This window comes from Saimiri boliviensis, chromosome 5 (genome assembly GCF_048565385.1).
Source record: "Saimiri boliviensis isolate mSaiBol1 chromosome 5, mSaiBol1.pri, whole genome shotgun sequence".
NCBI lineage: Eukaryota > Metazoa > Chordata > Mammalia > Primates > Cebidae > Saimiri > Saimiri boliviensis.
In genome coordinates, this window is record NC_133453.1 from 3,934,453 (window position 1) to 3,956,319 (window position 21,867).

The window sequence follows — 21,867 nt, forward strand, 5'->3', positions numbered from 1 at the left end:
TATGAGAAAACAGAATCTAAGTAACTTGTTGCCTCATGTTACACAGTTAATAAGAATTACAATTTGAATCCAGTCTGTGTATAGTGACCGCTAATACTACTATTTGGCAGTGTGGCATACATACATGAGAAGTAATCAAGATAATTTTTGGAGAGAGAGAGAGAGAGAGATATATATATATATATAAATATTTATCACATTAACCTTTAACAGTTATATATTTAATTTAATGTATGCTTATGTGTATCTTTTATTTATGAGAAGCAGTATTACTGTCTTATATGTAATAGTTATTATTTATATTTAAACTTATGTAAAAAGAGAATCATTTAAAGACAAATACAAAGTAACATTATAGGTAATATAGAACTATGGTAAATTGTGAAGATGGTACATGAATGGCTGAAATTTAGAAACACTATACTAAGTTTCATGCATTGCCAGTTAATATAATGAGATAGGAATTAAAATGTAATCCCAACTTAAAATAGATATTGTTTTGTACTCAAAACCAAGATTATAAAAAACTGTATTATATCTGCATCTCATTCTTTAAAAAATAATTTATTGTTCTCCCTAAATAAATAGGTTATACCATTGCTACCATTAACTACATTAAAATCTAGTTTTGGATTTGTTAATTCTTCATGGATAACTGAGATTTTTTTTAAAAAAAGAAATTAACAATGGAATAGACAATGTTAAAGTAATTTATGTTTACTCAATCAAGTATTTCACTTTTAACTTTGGATTTCATCTTGGGGGATTAATATTACTCAAATAAAGAAACCTCAGGGTTAAAACCAAAGTCAGAAAAGCAAACTAAACCCCAGCTTTTCTATTCCATTGCCTCCTTGCTTAATAATGGAATAGAATCAATGTTTCCATAACACTTTGTAATTTTCAGAGTGTTCTTATTTTATTTTTTTTTTTTTGAGACGAAGTTTCGCTCTTGTTACCCAGGCTGGAGTGCAATGGCGTGATCTCGGCTCACCGCAACCTCTGCCTCCTGGGTTCAGGCAATTCTCCTGCCTCAGCCTCCTGAGTAGCTGGGATTACAGGCACGCACCACCATGCCCAGCTAATTTTTTGTACTTTTAGTAGAGATGGGGTTTCACCATGTTGACCAGGATGGTCTCAATCTCCTGACCTCGTGATCCACCCGCCTCGGCCTCCCAAAGTGCTGGGTTCAGTGTTCTCACATAGATTAAATCTTCCTTCTTGGTTGCCATCTGACAAACATTTTCTTGGGGGAACAAGAGTGAGTGAGAAAACCTCTGACAGGCATTTACAAATGATTTTCATCATTTCAGTAAAGAAGAAATTATAACTTTTCCCTGTCTAAAATGACTGAATTATTACTTTACCTCATGAGATGAAGGTATAAAACGTTAGTTTTAATTGCACTGGCTCAACATGATGATGGCACTGAATTATAGTTTGCCCAGGACAGTCCAGGTTTATACTGACTGTTGTAGAGAATTACCATTACACTCTTTAAAACTCAAAAGTCTCCTGGCATGATATAAATTATATGGTCACCCTATTCAACATACACGGTTGATATCTGTTTGATCAGCATTCAACATAAACATATAATTATAATCAGTTATATCCCTCAAATGGTAGTATACAAAGTAAGCCAGCTGAGTGAAAAGAGGTCAGGGTTTCTGAAAATTATACTTTACTTTACTTAAACCATACAATTAAAGATTTACACTGACGAACTTTCCAGGAACCTTACTTGAGAGAGAGTCTTTTTCAGTTTCGAAGAAACATCAACATCATGAGCCCTTTGATTATCTAGTTCATCATCTGCTTCTGAAAAGCTAAAGAGAACACTTCAGAAGAAATACGATCTAATATTTGACAGAAGAGTAGTGTGACTATAGTTAAATATAATGTATATTTCCAAGTAGCTAAAAGAGAGGACTTGAAATGTTCCCAACACACAGAAATGACAAATACACAAGATAATGGATATCCTGAATACCGACTTGATTAGTACATATCCTATGCATGTAATAAAATATTACATGTACCCCATAAATTTGTACAATATTAAGTTTCAAGAAAAAAAATTTATCCATGTTCTAAAAAGGGAACAAAACAGAAAGTTTAAAGTTAGCTGAATTAAACAATATTTAGGATCTAATGAATTATAAATCAGATGAAACCATAACTCACATATGTGTTTCTTTTTTCATTAGCTGGAAAGAGAGAAAAGGAAAAAAAATATTTAAAATGTTTTCTGTCTTGATGAAGTAAAATTTTACCCCTAAAACATATATACATACCTTGGAAGCAAAAGTAGAGAAGGTAGATAATAATTTTGATTCTACTGACAGTGGGGGCAGCTCTTCCAGTGGTATGCCCTTATGTATTTTTTCTTTCAAACTTACATATTTAACTTTTAAGTCTCCCAAGAGAGACAGTAGTACGGATCCCAATTCCTTCTTAGCAGAATTACTTGATAAATTCCTGTTCAAAAGTTGAGTGCACAAAACTAAATTATTTAGGCCCAAGTCATCCATTTAACATTAGTATTATACACTTGGTTCTTGAACTCCTGTCCTCAAGCAATCCTCCTGTCTCAGCCTCACAAGTAGCTAGGTCTACACATGTGCCACAATGCCCAGCTAATTTGTTAAAAAATGTAGAGATGGGGGTCTCATTATGTTGCCCGCACTGGTCTTGAACTCTTCGCTTCAAGTGATTCTCCTGCCTCAGCCTCGCAAAGTGCTGGGTTTACAGGCACAAGCCACCTTACCCAGCCCCACTTGGTTCTAATTTTACTAGATCTTTAGATATTTTCTTTTAAATGTTGAGTTAAAAGGAAAAGCTGAACCACAGTAAATGCGTTTTTCTAAGGGCAGTACAAATAACTCTGAACACATGAGCCAAAGTGTGGTAACATGTTAGGCAAAACCCTGATTTCATCCTTACTTGAACTTCATAAAAAAACAACAAATCTATGTTTTCACTGGATTCATCATGCCAACCATGCATTGTGGCCCCTCCTCGAAACTCAAGGGTTCTCTTACCCTTAGGCTAACTGACAAACCCAGTAACAATCTACTCCTCATTTTACTCTTCAAAAAGAAAACTTAAAGAGACTTTCTAGAATAAACTTAAAGCTAGTGACAAATTTCTAAGAAAAAACATTTAAAATTAATAAACACCTATTTAATCCTTCCCTATTTTCCATTACAAGTTTGTAAATATCACAACAATGGCGACGACATATCTGATAGTGAACATTTAAAAGTTGCAGCTCTGCTTTTACGGCTCTCTGCATTATTTTCTGACAGCACACTGACGGCAAATCCTTCTCCGTATCTTTAAAAAGTTGAACTTCCCTTTAAAAATAAAAGAGCAACAGATAAGATTCCAAACATTTTTCTACAGTAATAACATGCCTCCAGAAACAGATTTTAAATTTTTAATATTTCCCTGTCAAATTTAAATCAATTTCTACTAAAGATGAAGAGGCTGTAGGAGCATATAACAACTTCAGAAAACAGTAAATTAAAGCTAAATATATTCCTTCTAGAAGTTGAGGAGGTAAACAATTCTCAAATTCATACTTTCTTTTACCAAAAAAGTATGAATTTGAGAATTGTTTATTCTGGAGAATTGCTTATTCTGGATAAAGTCATTTTGGAAATGATCTTATTTGTCCAGAATCAATGGATTTTTTTAAACCTAAATCAACCTTTGGCCAAGATTTTTTTAAAGTTATAAGCATTTTGGATGAAAATTATTCTTAAAACATACTGTCTTTTTAACAGAAAATAATTTATCTATTTCTTAATAATTAAGGGTCATTAACATAAGCAAATATTTTGTTGTACTATTATATCAAAAAGCCCCAAGTCACTATGGTTTTTTTTGAGTATTAGTAGTTTTTGGAGGTCTTCCCTTGTTACTAATTGCCACTTCCAGCTATTCTCAATAGTTCTGCTTCTAGGAACTATTCTATTTAATTTTATAGACCTGAAATACCAGATTAAACATATTAGAAGAATAAATAAGTGAAGGAAAAAGTAAATGACCTCAGAGTACGATAACTAATTTGGCTTCTTAGACCTTCCCTGTTTCTCTCCCTCCCACTTCCTGGTTCTCCACTGTGTTCTGAATTACAAGAGTATCTAATAAATGCAAAGCAAATTATGCAATGAGTTAAAATCAAGATTAAAATGCTCCTGTAAAAGTAGCTATTTACTTCTCCAAATAAATGACATATTCTAAAGGCAATAGTTTGTTTTGGTCTACAGGTGAATAAAATGAAGGAAAATGGAAAATTAAGTCAGTATGGATTTGGGTTGAACAAGTAAAGATCGGATGCCACCAGTTTCTGAAGAAATTGAGAGTGAAATCTCAATAAGTAAAGAGCTTTAATATTCTATATTGTTTTAATATTTATCTGAAGGCAAACGGTTGAAGTAGATGATATCTTAAAGTCCGTTTTAGCTATTATTCTATATGGGTAAGTATGCCACACAGAAAGCAACTATTTTGCTATTTTCCTCTAGATGTATCTGTAAGCTTACTCATCTGACGTACCTCTCAGGATGTTTCTTTAGGTCTGTGATATCAACTGATTTTCTTAATTCCAGGAAATCCTGAAAACATGATTTAAAATGAAATTATAAACAACCTATGTTATATCTGAAATTCCAAACTAGTAAAATGTACAATTCAGTTTCCAATGGATTTTGTGGGAGGAGCTTCCATGAGAGAGAGAACTGGTGGTAATTTACACACCTTTCCCCTCATTTAGCATCTTCTAACAAAAGCCTTAATACAATTCAACAAACCAAAAACATTTACATTAGCATACGATGTCTCTTCATGAAGTCTAAATTTTATGATTTCTCATATTGATTTTACCTTATTTAGAAAATTTCCATTAGGTTTTAAACTGTCAACCGAGGGAGATTTTCCTGATCCTTTTGCCATAGCCATCTGTGTATCTATACAATCTTCACTGTATGACCAATCTGTACTACAAGCCACACTTCTGTGTTTCTCATTTTGCCATTCATCAGGTTGTTTTTTATTCATCATTGTTACCTCTGTGTTGCTTGATGTAGATACTACCGAAGGTCTTGCACTTGTTGCCCTGCTGGTTGTGAAACAAGCCCTAAAATCAGTGCTAACGTCAACTGTCTGATTAATTGTGACTGTACAACTTGCTCCATCTGTCATTGATTTAGTACACATTCCTTCCATATTGTGAAAGCACATTTTCTTTGTGGTACTGCTATTAGCAACTTTTAGGGAACTATTATCTTCTTTTGGCTGATTATCTCTGACTGCAGTCTTTGGTAGTGTAACAGAAAAATCTAAGGCTGAGTCAGCGATGTTTTGCAGGCTTTTATAATGTGAATATCCACAGGAAGAAATTACTGAATCATCAAAAACAGAGGGCCGGGAAGTTTGACGATCTTTACAGGGCTGGCGTAATGTCTCTAAAGCTTTATGTTGTGGTAATGTGCTAGGATTTTCAAGGTGCTGTAATATTTTGTTCTCAACAATTTTATTTCCACAAAAATCTTTACTTTCATTTATTTGAGATTTCATTTTTTCAGTATAAATTTTCATTTTTAATACTTTTGGGGGACTTAAGGAACCACTCTTAGGTTGAGATTCCTGGTTTCCTGGAAAATTGCTTCTTAGTACACTGCCATCAAAAACTGTATGGCACATTGAACCAGTCTCTTGTTCCTTATACTTTTCATGCTTTAGGTCATGATATTCCCTTAAAATAACAGAATTCTGAAATTTGGAGACATGAGGTGAATTTTCTTGTCCATAAACATCACATGAATCTAAAGAGATGATAGAACCACTTCCCAAGTTAACATGATTATCTTCTCCATTGCTAGCACATTTAACTTCATAACCTGAATTTCCTGATTCAACAACTTCCAGATTACATATACCTAATGTTTTTGTTTGGTCAAAAGATAAATGGTTACTTATGTATTCTTGTTCTTCTGCACTGTGATATTCCTGCTGTGAGTCTTCATCTGTATCATGCTTTTGTGTATCTTCAGTAGTTTCTTTATAATTAGTATTTGAAATACTGCAGATTCTTTCCAAGCCAACAGTCTTATCTTGATATTCCAAAATATCAAAAAACATCTCCTCTTTTTTCTGTACTTCAGGATCTAATTCTGAACTTAAAAGAGTATGATTTTCCTTCTTTAGTTCTGACTCTGGATAATGTATAGAATATGTTTCATTCAAGAGAGCATAGTCAGTACTGTCTTCAAGTTCACTCGACTGAAAGTGAGTACTCTCTCTGTTAGTATCTTGACTCACTGAAAAAAATGGTTCTAATAAATCCATTTTGTCAATATTGCTAATTTCTTTATTATTAGCACTTTGCTCTAGTGTCGAAGAATCCCAGTCATCATCAGGAAAAGTCAATTTGACTTCATCACAACCATTGGAGGATAATGACAAATTTTCTTTCTTAAGATTCGAAGGTTTATCTGATTAAAAAAAGGATAAAAATATTAACAGCAACATTATAGAATCTAAACCCTAGAAAAACCTTATACATGATCTGATTTAAGCTCTTCCTAATGCAAGAATACTTTTTACATCATCCATGACAAATACCCCTTGCAGTAGCAGCTAAAAACCGAACTATGTCCTCCCAAATGCATACACTGAAGGCCAGACCCAGACTCATAGGTTGGAAATGAGGACTCTGAGAAGTAATTAGGTTTAGATGAGGCCATGAGGGCAAGACCCTAATTATAGGATTAGTGTCCTTTCAAGAAGAGACACAGAGCGTTTGCTTCCCTTCTCTCTCATGTGAGGACACAGCCAGCAAGAAGGCAACCATCTACAAGGTAGGAAGAGACCCTCTCACCAGAACCTGACCATGCTGAGACCTTGATCTCAGACTTCCAGCCTCCAGAACTATGAGAAAATAAATGCCTGTTGTTTAAGCCACTCATTCTATGGTATTTTGTTACGGCAGCCTGAGCTAAGACAACAGGTAAGACTTTCTTGAATTCTTTCAATGGAAAGCAATGTACTGTTTATAGGGAAGCCACTGTTTGTAAAATGGTCTAATAAGAAACTTTTTTCTTTCTTTCTTTTCATTTTTTTGAGACGGAGTTTTGCTCTTGTTACCCAGGCTGGAGTGCAATGGCGCAATCTCGGCTCACCCTAACCTCCGCCTCCTGGGTTCAGGCAATTCTCCTGTCTCAGCCTCCTGAGTAACTGGGATTACAGGCACACGCCACCATGCCCAGCTAATGTTTTGTATTTTTAGTAGAGACGGGGTTTCACCATGTTGACTAGGATGGTCTCGATCTCTTGACCTCGTGATCCACCCGCCTCGGCCTCCCAAAGTGCTGGGATTACAGGCTTGAGCCACTGTGCCCGGCCTCTTTCTTTCTTTCTTTTTTTTTTTTTTTGAGATGGAGTTTCACTCTTGTTACCCAGGCTGGAGTGCAATGGCGCGATCTTGGTTCACCGCAACCTCTGTGCAACCCCTCCTGGGTTCAGGCAATTCTCCTGCCTCAGCCTCCTGAGTAGCTGGGATTACAGGCACCCACCACCAAGCCCAGCTAATTTTTTGTATTTTTAGTAGAGATAGGGGTTTCATCATCTTGGCCAGGCTGGTTTTGAACTCCTACCTTGTGATCCACCCACCTCGGCCTCCCAAAGTGCTGGGATTACAGGTGTGAGCCACTGCGCTCAACCAAAATGTATTTTTTAAAAAGTGCTGACAGAGTTGTGTTGACAGAGCAGGTAAATTTTTGAGAAAAAAGAGGAAACAGACTTCAGAAAAACTTTATACTTAAAAAGTGTTTTGAAACAAAATAGACAAAATTATTTTAGGCAAACTCCACACAAGTACAGTTAGCTGTGTGAAAGAACATGGCATTTTCAGGAAATTGTAAGCCAGCTTGTCGGTAGTGAAAGAACTCTTATGAGAGTGACAGGAGTGATGAACTGAAAAAGGCCTTTTATGATGTGTTAAGGAGTTTGGTTCTTATTCTAAGGCAACAAAAGACGACTGAAAGCTTCTTAAAAGGGTAGTCATTTGACTGGAATTGAGTCGTTGAGTCAGTCCTGGCAACAGAAAGAATAGAAACTTGAAAGAGGAGAATAAAGACAGGTACCAAAGGAGTATAGAAGTGGGACTGAAGAAGAGACTGGTATGAAAGTTACACAACTGACGAGTCTTGGTGGCCAATCAGAGATGATAGTAAGAGGAAGAGAGAGAGCAGTGGCTTTCAAAAGATTTTTTGACTAAGATCATAATTGGAATTGCATTTTGTATCATGACCCAGTACACACATACATATGTGTATGTGTAAAAGTAAAAGAAAAATTTTACAAACCAGTAATTATTCCTTATCCTATGTATTCTGGTATTTCTATTTTATTTTATTCCATTTCATTTAAAAAGTTGATCACAATCAGCTAAACTGATGTCATGACTTACCAAATGGCCAATAAATACGTACTTAAATATCACTAAAAGATAATACTTACATGTTTACAACTTGGTACTATAGTTGAATGGGAATATTCAGAGCTAAAGAGATAAGGATTGTGTAAAGAGCAGATTTAGAAGGTAAAGAGGAAAAATGAGAAGGAGGGGGAGGAGGATAATGAGTTCAATCGTGGGCAAGCAGATTTGAGGTTAGTAATAAAACATCCAGATGTGAATGTCTGTCCAGTAAGCTGTTATAAATATGTGTTTAAAGATGAGAGAGTTGTTTGGGAGTCCTTTAGACATTGTAGATACTAATTCTTTTTTTTTTTTTTAAACATTTGTAATCTAAGTATTGTGGGATTTTTGTATATCTGGTAAGTTAAGTTTTTCCCTTTATTTTAAAAATTATTTTACATTCTCTCCAACACATTAATTTTTTTAAAAGTTTTTTTTTGGGAACATTTTGAATTGCATACAACATCCTATTAAGATTTACTGAGATAGATAACCATTATCATGTCCAATCTCCAGGAGCCTTTCCCTAGATTTCCAACATTTAATGTATGAATAGAAAGTATACGGTTTATTCCGTTAGGGTTCATGACTGACATCTTCATTGTATAACTGGACCCTCTTAATCTTCTTCCAATGCTTTCTGCATTGATTGTACTCATTACTACTATCACCCTAACTTTTTAAGCTAATTTGTTTCTTAACTTGTCCATCCTTTTATCTTAAACCTTTCTTTTCTGTTTTAAGTATGTCTAATGAAAAATGTAGAATAGAGTTTTTGTTTTAATCTAGAATATATACCTCTTAATAGTTTAAGCTACATATATTCATAAGCACATAAAATTTAGTCATTTTGCTTTTTATAATCTTGCAATTTCTTATTTTCTTTCTGCCATTATCCAAGAAAAATACATTTCAGATTTATGGGAAGAAGAAAACATAAAACTTGGGCAGCAGAAGTCAGCCTGCTCACTTTCTGCTTATCACCCTGAAGGTAGTTATACCTGTCAGCAGTTCTTGAAAGGCTGGCTGGACAGAGACCCTTTCTTCCTGCTCACTTTCCCTTTCCTAAATCTTCCATTTTCCTGAAAGGTCCTGCCTAGACTGCTCTGATCCACCAAAAATCACCCGAGTCAATTTGGAAAGTTAAAAACACACGACTCTTACCACCTTAGAGGGAGGAAGAGTTAAAAAGCAGCAACTTGAAGGGCAAACTGTCTGGTACAATACATTTAGCACCCTTCCCAAGGAAGAATAAAGGTAAGTGGCCTAGACCCTCACCTTTCTGGAGGTTGCCTCCATCACTGTGGTAGCCTTTACCAGATGCTGTCTCCAATACTATAGTGGCCTGCATCACTTGAAGATATATAATCTAGAAAAGATATAAATATTGAACTTTTATTATACTTAAAAAGCATAAATTGACAACTATATACAAACAGAAAAGACATGTTCTTTAAAATTTCCAAGGAACATTTTTTAAAAATACAATGTGTAAAGTCACTAAACTAAGTTTAAATCCAAAAAATAGAGTCTTAAGACCATAATATCACCTCATTTATGTCAAACCTAGATAAAAAGTTTCTGAAACAAATTGTACACTTACTAAAAACCAATGACATGGCAAATCCGTATGATGGAAAACCTTTCAGCAACAGAAGGAAATAAACTATTGATATATGTTACCTCATGGGTTAATATCAAAAACATGCTGAAAGAAGCTAGATAAAAGAGATCACCTATGGTATGATTCCATTTAAATAAAACATCCAACTAAAGCAAATTTATAGAGAGAAAGCAGATTAGCAGCTGCTTGGGATAGGCAGTGGGGGGTGGGAAGAGAGATTAGCTATAAATGGGCATGAGGGATAAAAATGTTCTAAAACAGCTTTATGATGGGATGGTTATAATATGTGATAAGGTTACTACCAATCATTCAAATGAGTAAATATAACTCCACAAAACTGTTTAAAAAAGGCAATGATGATGACTTTTTACCGATACACATTAGATGTACATATTTTGGGGGCTGTATGTGAGAATTTGGTACATTCATAAAATCAACCCAGGGCAATTGGGATATCCATATAATGACTCTGAATCTAGCCGCCCATGAAGCAGCCCAAGCTAATTACTGGTAGAAACACTAAGACACCTCAATGGACACATGAATAATCCCAGAGGCAACAGGCAGAAGAAAGTCCAGCCAACTCACAAAATCATTTTGAGGCTCTGGCCCCTACTTATTTTCACTTTCCATACCCCAAAAAGCTGAGGTGTCTACAGCAGAATTCTGGTAATCAGGTGTTACATAGGTTCCCGATGAGTTAAAAAAAAAAAAAAAAAAAAAGGAATTCATTGTGTTTAACTCTGAATTATTTCAATCACTGATCCAGAAAAAAACCATCCAAATTTACTTTCTCTGTTCTACAAGGAGAAGACATTAAAAAGCAGAAGATCTCATGTCATGGAGACAACCCCTTTAGCTTTGAATCCTGACTTTGCCACTTAGTAAGCTGTGCAGACTTGCATAATTAAAAAAAAAAAAAATGACAATCAGAACACAGACTACCAAAATCTATGGGACATGGTTAAAGTTATAACCATAAAAAGTCACAGCTTTAGATGCTTATTATTAAATAAAGCTAGAAATAAGTGAATTAAACAAGAATCTAGGAAGGAATTAAAAATAAGACAAAAAAGTTGAGAATATAGTTAAGACAAAAACAGAAGTGATCACTTTAAAAACAGTAAAAATGGTAACTAAAATCAAGAGCTATTATTTTGAGACTAATAAAAGTAGATAAACGACAGGCTGGGTGTGGTGGCTCACGCCTGTAATCCTAGTATTTTGGGAGGCCGAGGTGGCCGGATTGCCTGAGCTTAGGAGTTTGAGACCAGCCTGGGCAACATGGTGAGACCCTGTCTCTACTAAAAAGGTAAATAATTAGCTGGGTGTGGTGGCATGCGCCTATAGTCCCAACTACGTGGGAGGCTGAGGCACGAGAATCACTTGAACATGGTAGGTGAAGGTTGCAGTGAGCTGAGATTGTACCACTGCACTCCAGCCTGGGTGACAGAGTGAGACACTGTCTCCAAAAAAAAAAAGTAGATAAAAGACAAATCTCACTAAGACAAACAAAAATTAGCACTGAGAAAAGGAGCATTTTTGCAAGCAATAAAGAGGTAATTTTTTGTTTGTTTTGTTTTTGTTTTTTTGAGATGGAGTTTTGCTTTTGTTGTCCAGGCTTGATCTCAGCTCACCAAACCTCTGCCTCCCAGGTTCAAGCGATTCTCCTGCCTCAGCCTCCCAAGTAGCTGTGATTTTGAGCATGTGCTGCCACACCTGGCCAAGGAGGCAGATCACTTTAAGTCAGGAGTTTGAGACACTGGTCAACATGGTGAAACCCCATCTTTACTAAAGATATAAAAAATCAGCCAGGTGTGGTGGTGGATACCTCTAATCCCAGCTACTAGGGAGGCTGTAGCAGGAGAATCACTTGAACCCAGGAGGTAGAGGTTGCAGTGAGCTGAGATCGTACCACTGCACTCCAGCCTGGGCAACAGATCGAGACTCCATCTCAAAAAAAAGAATTTCTCTTATTGGTTTTTAAATTGCCTTCAATGAATAAGAGGCCTGAATTACTTAGCCTGTCATTATCTTTATTATTAAAAATTAAAATAAAGTTCTTATGTGACAGAAGTGAAATCTCTTGAAGACAAACTATTAAAATATGTTTATCTACTTATAAAATATGCAGTTGTAGCAAATTTATGAAAAAGACAACAATCTTACAAAATTGAGAAATATTAAGAAGTAGATATTGTGGCAGTGACAGGACTCACTAAACTCACCCCTACTCAGTTTCAAAACTCCTTGCCAGGTGGCAACTTCTGAGCAAAGTGCTCTGGGCAGAAGAAATCTATATTAAGGTCAAAGCATGGGATAATTTCATCAATCTGTAACTACAAATACACATATTAGTCTTTGTCAAGTCTCAAGGGGGGGTGCCCCTGCAGATTTCTGGAGCTCTTCTATGTACCTCCCTTCTCTCAGGAACACTCCTGCAATTTCTAGCTGCCTTAGCCTTTCTGAACTCCAATCTCTGTCTCAACTCAGGGAGACCTCTGCTTTGCTTGAAGTCCTTGTTCTTTTTCCATGGTCTACAATGTGCTTCCAGGCAGGAAGCCAGGCTATCATCACAGTACTCATGCTGGGTATTTCTCTCAGAAATCACAGTTCTACACTATGTCATAAAACAGTTTTTTCATACATCTGGCCTAGTTTTCAAGTTGTTTTATGGCAACATGATAAATCCAATGTCTATTACTCCGTCATGGCCAGAAGCCTCAATATGCTTGAAAGTATGTTCTCAGACTGCAGTATAATTAATAATGATTAAAAAAATTTTTCCTAATATTTGAAAATCAACCAACAAATCTGTAAATAACCCATGAGTGAAAGAATATATCATAATAAAAATTAGAAAATATTTTGAACTAAATGATTATGAAAATACCATATATCAAAATTTGTGGGATGCAGCTATAACAGTGTTTACTGTAGCTTTAAATGCTTATATTAGGAAAGGAAGGTTTAAAATCAATGATCTGAGGTTCTATTTTGAGGACATAACAAGTAACTTTATCTGCCAAATTCTACAACTCAGATGGACATACTTCCTTGAAAACCACCTTCTAAAATGAATACAAGAATAAATAAATAAGACTGATGTAAAGAAGGGTATTTCCTAGGTTGTCTTCTAAGATTTTTATAGTTTAAGGTCTTTTTTGTTTTTAAAAATTTTTTGAGACAGAGTCTTGCTCTGTCACCCAGGCTGGAGTGCAGTGATGCCATCAGAGCTCACTGTAGCCTTGACTTCCTAGGCTCAACTGATCCTCCCACCTTAGCACTCCTCCACTTCCTTGAGTAGCTGGGACTACAGGTACACAACACCACACCTGGCTAATTAAAAAATTTTTCTATAGAGACAGGGTCTCCCTATGTTGTCCAGGCTGGTCTCAAACTTCTGTCCCCAAGCAATCCTCCCTCCTTAGCCTCCCAAAGTGCTGGGATTACAGGCCTAAGCCACCACACCTGGCCTTGAGGTCTTACATTTAAATCTTTGATTACTTTTCAGTTAATTTTTGCATATCGTGAAAGACAAAGGTCCATCTCTAGTCTTCTGGATATGACTAGCCAGTTATTCCAGCACCATTTATTGAATAAGGGAGTCCTTCTCCCATTGCTTTGGCTATTCAGGCTCTTTTTGGGTTCCATATGAATTTAGAATAGTTTTTTCTAATTGTGTGAAAAATAATGTTGGTAATTTTATAGGAATAGTGTTAAGTTTGTAGATTGATTTGGGGAATATGGACACTTTTACAATATTGATTCTTTTTATCCATGAGCATGGAATGAATGGTTTTCCATTTATTTGTGTTGTCTGATTTCTTTTATCTGTGCTTTATAGTTCTCCTTGTAGAGATCTCTTACCTCCTTAGAGAACTGTATTCCTAGGCATTTCATTTTCTTTGTGACTCCTGTAAGTGGTATTGTGTTCTTGATTTCACTCTCAGCCTGGTTGTTGGTATATAGAAATGCTACTGGTTTTTGTACATGGATATATCCTGAAACTTTACTGAAGTTGTTTATCAGATCTAGGAGCTTTTAGGAGGAGTCTATGGGGTTTTCTAGGTATAGAATCATATAGTCTGTAAACAGAGACAGTTTGACTTCCTCTCTTCCTATTTGGATGCTTTTTATTTCTTTCTCTTGCTTGATTGCTCTGGTAAGGACTTCCAGTATTACAATGAGTAGGTGTGGTGAAAGTGAGCATCTTTGTCTTGTTCCAGTTCTCAAGAGGAGTGGTTTGAGTTTCTGCCCATTCAGTATAATGTTGGCTGTGGGTTTGCCTTGGCAAATAATTTCTGGCTAAGTCTCCAAAAGCAATTGCAGAAAGAAAAAAAAAAAAGACATGTGGGGACCTAATAAAACTAAAGAGATTATGCAGAGCAAAAGAAAGTATCAACAGAGTAAAAAGACAATCTGTAGAATGGGAGAAGATATTGCAAATTATGCACCTGATATCTATAGATTCTGGCCTAATACCCAGAACTATAGGAAATTTAAACAAATCAACAAGCAAAAAATAAACAACTTTATTTAAAAAATGGGTGAAGGATATGAACAGACATGTCTCAACAGAAGACATACAAGAGCTAACAAATAGAAAAAAATGCTCAGCATCACCCATCATCAGAGAAATGCAAATCAAAACCACAATGTAATACCATCTCACACCAGCCAGAATGGCTATTATCAAAAAGTCAAAAAACAACAGATGCTGGCAAGGCTATGGAGAAAAGAGAACTGTTGGTGGGAATGTAAATTAGTCCAGCCTCTGTGGAAAAGAGTCTGGAGATTTTTCAATTTAACACAGAGCTACCATTTGACCCAGCAATCTCATTACTATTTTTCTGTGGGTATATGCCCACAGGAAAATAAATCATTTCTCCAAAAAGACTCATGCACTTGTATGTTCATCACTGTGCTATTCACAACAGCAAAGACATAGAATCAACCCAGGTGCCCAACAATGGTAGATTGGATAAAGAAAATGTGGTACTGGCCAGGCAGGGGTGGCTCGATCCTATAATCCCAGAATTTTGGGAGGCCGAGGCAGGCGGAACCCCTGAGATCAGGAGTTCGAGAGCAGCCTGGCCAACATGGTGAAACTCTGTCACTACTAAAAATATAAAAATTATACAGGCATGGTGGCACATGCTTGTAGTCCCAGCTACTCAGGAGGCTGAGGCAGGAGAACCCCAGAGGTTGCAGTTAGCTGAGATCGTGCTATTGCACCCCAGCCTGGGTGACAAAGCAAGACTCCATCTCAAAAAAAAAAAAAAAAAAAAAAAGAAAAAAAAAAAAAAAAAGGTCTAAGGCATATTCAGTAAATGGTACTGGCACAAGTTGATTTCTACAATCTAGGTTTTTACCTAGAAGGAAAAAAAAATGCCTGGACTCACACCTCACACAACAATAAAAGTGAGATGAATCATATTTCTAAATGTGAAAACCAAATTTATAATGCTTCTTAAAACACAATAGAATATATTCATGACTTCAGCAAAATTAAGAAACTTCTGCTCATCAAAAGACATTACTAAAAAGATGGAAACACAAGCCAAAGACTGGAATAAAGTATTTACAATCTATATAACCAAAAGAAGATGCTTATTCAGATTACATAAATAACTTGTACACATATTTTTGAATTGCTTATAGGTATGAAAACATGCTTAACATCATTAGTCATCAGGCAAATGCAAATTTAAACCACCACAGTACCACCTCACATTCATTAGAATGGCTTAAAATGGTGTGTGTGTGTGTGTATGTGTGTGTGTGTGTGTGTGTGAGAGAGAGAGAGAGAGAGAGAGAGAGAGACAGAGAGAGAGAGAGAGAGAGAGAGAGAGAAAGAGAGGGAGAGAGAGAAAGAGAGGGAGAGAGAGAAAGAGAGGGAGAAAGAGAAAGAAAGAAAGAGAGAGTGAGTGAGTCTTGCTCTGTCACCCAGGCTGGAGTGCGGTGGTATGATCTTGGATCACTGCAACTCCCATCTCCCTCCCAGGTCAAAGTGATTCTCTTGCCTCATTCTCCTGAGTAGCTGGGACTACAGGTGTGCGTCATCATGTCCAGATAATTTTTGTATTTTTAGTAGAGATGGGGTTTCACCATGTTGGTTAGGTTGGTCTTGATCTCCTGATCTCAAGTGATCCACTCACCTTGGCCTCCCAAAGTGCCGAAATTACAGGCATGAGCCACTGCACCCTGCCAAAATGGCTTTGAGAAAGAGTACTAACATCAGATATTGGTAAGGATGTGGACAAACTAAAATTCTTATATATTGCTTGAGGGAATACAAATTGTTAAAACCATTTCTAATGATGTTAGATATATGTCTACCCTATTACCAAGCAATTACATTTCCAGTTTCAGGGATGAATACCATTGGAGAATCACTCTTTAATACAGTATTCAAAAATGACTGAGCCTGTATTTGCTAAGTTATATGTTAAGTGTTGAGGACACAGAGGTGTTCAGTCACTGGCTCTATGAAGCACAACAGACATACAATTTCCCAAAGTGGGGCAGATGCACATATATCTTCTACAAATTTAGAGTACCTTTTCCCAGACTTACCTGATATAAAAAATCACTTGGGCTGTTCATTAAAAATACAGATTTGACAGCCTAATTTGGGGCCCAGAAACAATACATGAGAATAGTCCCCAATCTTTTTGGCACCAGATACCAGTTTAGTGGAAGATAATTTTTCCATGGACTGGAGGGATGGAGGTGGGTAGTGGCTTTTGGCTGAAACTGTTACACCTCAGATCACCAAGCATTAGTTAGATTTTCACAGGTAGCACACAAGCTAGATCCCTCACATGCACAGTTCATAACAGGGTTCGAGTTCCTATGAGAATCTAATGTCACTGCTGATCTGACAGGAGGCAGAGCTCAGGCTGAGGGTTGGGAACCCCTGCCAAGAAATTCCTACAATCTGGATATTTTGAGAAACACAATGTGGTATGGGAAATATATAAAACTTAACCTAGTCTAAGGATTAGTGAAGGCCTTTCAGAGTGTTATTTAACCACAGATCTGAATGATGAGTAAGCAAGAGCTAACTACTGGGGGAAGGACTCCTTGAGTATTGATCTTAACAGAAAGGATAAAATGTAACATGCTCAAAAATGGATTTGAAATTTTTCAAACTGCTAGTTGTATTTAAAGAGCAATTAATTTTATGTTCAACTCCTTGCCAGAAAAGAGGAAAAAAAGAAATTAAAAACTAAAATTTTGACCAAGAAAAATATAACCGGTACTTACTTTGGAGTTCACAAACTTAGATAAGACAGTTGGGGTTAAATAAAGACAAACAAGTAGACAATAATTGTACAGCATGGTTGCATTAATAAAGGTAAGGAAAAAATTATCAAAAAAAGTACATGATGGTCAAGTAGAGGCTATCCAGGTTAAGAAGCAGAGAAGGGCACAGAGCATCCCAGTTTAAGAGGACAAATATGGGATGGCTCCATGATAAGAGCCATTCCTTCTTCTTAGACGATAACTAGAGTTATTATGTGTAAAAATGAACTAGTCTGGCCAGGTGCGGTGGCTCACACTTGTAATCCCAGCACTTTGGGAGGCCAAGACAGGCGGATTGCTTGAGCTCAGGAGTTCCAAACCAGCCTAGACAACATAGTGAAATCCCTGTCTCTAACAAAAATACAAGAAATTAGTTGGGCATGGTGGTGTGAGCCTGTGTTTCCAGCTACTCAGGAGGCTAAAGTGGGAGGATCACTTGAGCCCAGGAGGTGGAGGTTGCAGTGGGCCAAGATAGTTCAAATATATACATATTTGATATATTTGATTATTCAAAACAACATACACACATACACATACTCTCTCTCTCTCTCTCTCCTCTCTAAGTCAGGGTATCACTCTGTTTCCCAGGCTGGAGGCTGGTATGCTATTGCAGGAACACAGATCACTGTAGGTCAGGTGATCCTCTCACCTCAGCCTCCCGAGTGGCTGAACTATGAGCATGTGGCACCATGCCTGGATAATTTTTTTTGTAGAGACAGGGTTTCAGCATGCTGCTCAGGCTGGTCTCTTAGCTCATGGGATCCACCTGCCTCATTTTCCCAAAATGTTGGGATGACAGGCTTGAGCCACTGCAACTAGCCAGCTCTTCATATTCTTAAAAAGTACTGAGAACCCTGGTCAGGTGCAGTGGCTCACGCCTGTAATCCTAGCACTCTGGGAGGCTAAGTGGGTGTATCACTTGAGGTCAGGACTTTGAGGCCAGCCCAGCCAACATGGTGAAACCCTGTCCCTACTAAAAATACAAAAAATTAGCTGGACGCAGTGGCAGGGACCTGTAATCCCAGGTACTCAGGAGACTGAGGCAGGAGAATCGCTTGAATCAGGGAGGCATGCGCCATTGTACTCCAGCCTGGGCAACAAAAGTGAAACTGTCTCAAACAACAACAACAATAACAACAACAACAAAGTATTGAGAATCCCAAGGAGAATTTTTTTTTATTTGCGTAATATCCACCAATACTTACCATATTCGAAATTAAAACAACATTTTCAAATATCTATTAATTTAATCATAGACAATATTCATTACTTAAGTAAAATCTTAGATTAAAAACATATTTTTGGCTGGACATGGCGGCTCACGCCTATAATCCCATCACTTTGGGAGGCTGAGGCCAGCAGATCACCTGAGGTCAGGAGTTCGAGACCAGGCTCACTAACATGGAGAAACCCCATCTCTGCCAAAAATGCAAAATTAGCCAGGTGTGGTGGTGCATGCCTGTAATCCTAGCTACACAGGAGGCTAAGGCAAGAGAATCACTTGAACCAGAGAGGCAGAGGTTGCTGTGAGCTGAGATCATACCATTGCACTCCAGCTTGGTAAACGAGAGCAAAAATCTGTCTCAAAAAAACCCACAAAAAACAAAAAAAAAAACCCTCACAAAAAAACGTATTTTCAAAAAATTGGTGAGAAGAGCAATACTATCTCAAGCTGGATTCTCATTCACATCAAATCTGCATTCATTAGAATCTGCAGTGTGTTTGCAAGCTTCATTCTTAAACATAGACACCCAAAGTTAAAAACGTTGACAAAAGAGAAGATTTTAGCATAACGGCAGTACTTGCAGATCATTTGTGTGATAAAGGTGTATTATCTAGAATATAGAAAGAACTCTCACTAAAAAGGCAAACAATCCAATTTTAAGAATAAGCAAAGGACTGAGGAAACATTTATCCAAAGAGGATATACAAATGGCCAATCAACACATGAAAATATGCTCAATATATCAAGTCATGAGGGAAATGCATATCAAAACCACAAGATACCACTTACACCCACTAGGATAACAATAACAGTGGCGAGCAGGTCATGGAGAAATCAGAACCCTCATCCATCGCTGGTGGGAATGTAACACGGTGGAGCCACTCTGACGTCTGGCATTTTCTCAGAAAGTTAAATACAGAACGACCACATGATCCAGCAATTCCACTCCTAGGTACATGCCCTATTTTATTATTTTATTTTATATTTTATTATTATTATTATTTTTTTGAGACGGAGTTTCGCTCTTGTTACCCAGGCTGGAGTGCAATGGCGCGATCTCGGCTCACCGCAATCTCCGCCCCCCGGGTTCAGGCAATTCTCCTGCCTCAGCCTCCTGAGTAGCTGGGATTACAGGCACGTGCCACCATGCCCAGCTAATGTTTTGTATTTTTAGTAGAGACGGGGTTTCCCCATGTTGACCAGGATGGTCTCGATCTCTCGACCTCGTGATCCACCCGCCTCGGCCTCCCAAAGTGCTGGGATTACAGGCTTGAGCCACCGCGCCCATTTTTATTATATTCTTGGCGTTCTCACTTGCCACAGTATTTCCTGCAGTGTACCAAACGCCAGGGAATAGTATTGCCAGATCTCGGCCAGAAGTCACAGGGCCCGCCCTTGACACCTCCCGTATGATCCCCGAGATCTTGTCCGTTTTAACCCCTGACTCTCACAGCCGCGCAGGCAATCACCTCCCCCCCGGCTAGAACAATCTTTCCAAAACGCTTATCGGATCAGCCACGGCCCGTCACTGTGTTTGGACGGATTCCAATCGGAGTAAGTCCCGTCAAACCGTAGAGCCGATCGGGCTCCGGGCTAACCCCGGCACTGTGTCTCCCAGACGCGCCCTCCTCGCCGTCTCCTTGAAAGCCGGGCCCCGCGCGCTCTCTCGCCTGCCCACCCCCGCCCCGCCTTTCATTCAGGCTCCACTTGGGATCTGGTCTCGAGCGCGGGCTTCTCGGGGAGACGGTCCGGCCCCTCGCACTCGGCGCGGAGCCACGCCGTCCTCCGGGACGTCCCACGCGTCGGTCGGGCGACACACACGCCGGGTGCGCAGCGGACCCGGCGTCCCCCCCTCAGAGCCTCGGTCCGTCCCCGCGGCCGGCATGAGCCACGTGCGGATTTCCAGCTCTCCCTGGGGACAGCACCGGGTGTGGGAGGCCGGGCCCGCGACTCGGCTCGAGACGGACTTTCGCGGTGTCGGCGCCCGCTGCGAGGGTGCGAGAACTCCAGGGCCGCCTGAGGAACGTGCCTGTCCTCCCCGCCGCCCCGCCCCGCCGCCCCGCCCACACCGCAGTTCCGGGGCCCCGCGTGCCTCAGCAGGACGGGCCTCGCCACCGGGACCGGCCACACGCAGGGTTCGCCATCCCCAACCGCTGAAGCCCACGGCCTCTGCCCTCTCCGGCCTCGCCGCCCGACCTGCCGCGCTGCGCCTCTGTCCGTTGCACCTCGGAGCCGCTCGATGGCGGCCGCCGCTGCCGCCTCTACGCGCCGGCGCCCGGCTCTCCGCAGCCGCCTCCGAGCCCGTGGCACCACTAGAGCAGCCCCGGCGCCTGTCGGGTAACGGCTGCCGGCGACCCGCCCGGAGCGAGCTCCTATTGGTCAGTATAAAAAATGCGGCACTGTGATTGGCCCAGCATGAGGGCGCGAAAGCGCGGGAAGGAGGCCGCCTACTTGAGTTTGCGCACCGCCGGCTTGGAGCGCAGAGCCGCCGCCGGGACTCTCCGGTTCTGCGGCCTGAAGCCGTCGTGCGGACCGCGCCGCTCTGCAAAGCCGCCGTGTGAAAGTACCCGGAAGCGCCGCTCCTGCCGGCAGACTGGCCCGCCTTCGGGGCCGGCACGGGCCGAGTTCCCGGCCCTCAGCGGCGGGGCAGGGGCCCGGCGTCGTTGGCGGGCGGCTTCCCAGGCTGCGTGGTCCCTCCGGGGTCCGGCTTGTCCTCTGCACATCTTCCCTCCAAGTGCCGCCGGGCCGCGACCAGGGTGAGGCCGGCGACGCCTTTGTCACGGGTACAGGATTTAAGAGGCTGCCAAAATCGTAGCCATCAAGGTAAAATCATGTTTTAGTGCAGCCTCTAAAAAAGTCAAAAGTCATGAAAAAAAAAAAAAAATCAGTCCGAAATTTTTCTTTGACTTAAGCCTCTAAAATGGCTTCACAGGGGACACTGTTTCGGGTCCTGTCTTCATTTAAAATCTGATGGAACCCGGGAGGCGACGGTTGCCGTTCCCGGAGATGGAGCGACTGTGCTCCAGCCTGGGCGACGGAGGGAGACTCCATCCCCCATCCCAGAAAAAAAAGGGAATATTCTGGGCCTGGCGCGGTGGCTCACGCCTGTAACCCCAGAACTTTAGGAGGCCGAGGCAGGTGGATCACCTGAGGTCCGGAGTTCGAGACCAGCCTGGCCAACTTGGTGAAACCCTGCCTCTATGTACTAAAAATACAAAA

At 39.6% G+C, this 21,867-nt stretch overlaps 1 protein-coding gene across 1 annotated transcript in view; it reads right to left on the reverse strand.

Moving 5' to 3' along the window:
- RBM44 (RNA binding motif protein 44) overlaps positions 1-20,903 on the reverse strand; it is a 39,938-nt gene extending 19,035 nt beyond the window's left edge. Inside the window, exons 1-8 of the mRNA XM_074398780.1 lie at positions 20,845-20,903; positions 9,767-9,857; positions 4,894-6,503; positions 4,567-4,625; positions 3,183-3,359; positions 2,298-2,481; positions 2,188-2,210; positions 1,745-1,829 (exon numbers count right to left, since the gene is read on the reverse strand). Coding sequence (XP_074254881.1) covers positions 1,745-1,829; positions 2,188-2,210; positions 2,298-2,481; positions 3,183-3,359; positions 4,567-4,625; positions 4,894-6,503; positions 9,767-9,839 — 2,211 coding nt within the window. The 5' untranslated portion in view covers positions 9,840-9,857; positions 20,845-20,903. The remainder of the gene's footprint in view (positions 1-1,744; positions 1,830-2,187; positions 2,211-2,297; positions 2,482-3,182; positions 3,360-4,566; positions 4,626-4,893; positions 6,504-9,766; positions 9,858-20,844) is intronic.
- Positions 20,904-21,867: the final 964 nt, after the last annotated feature.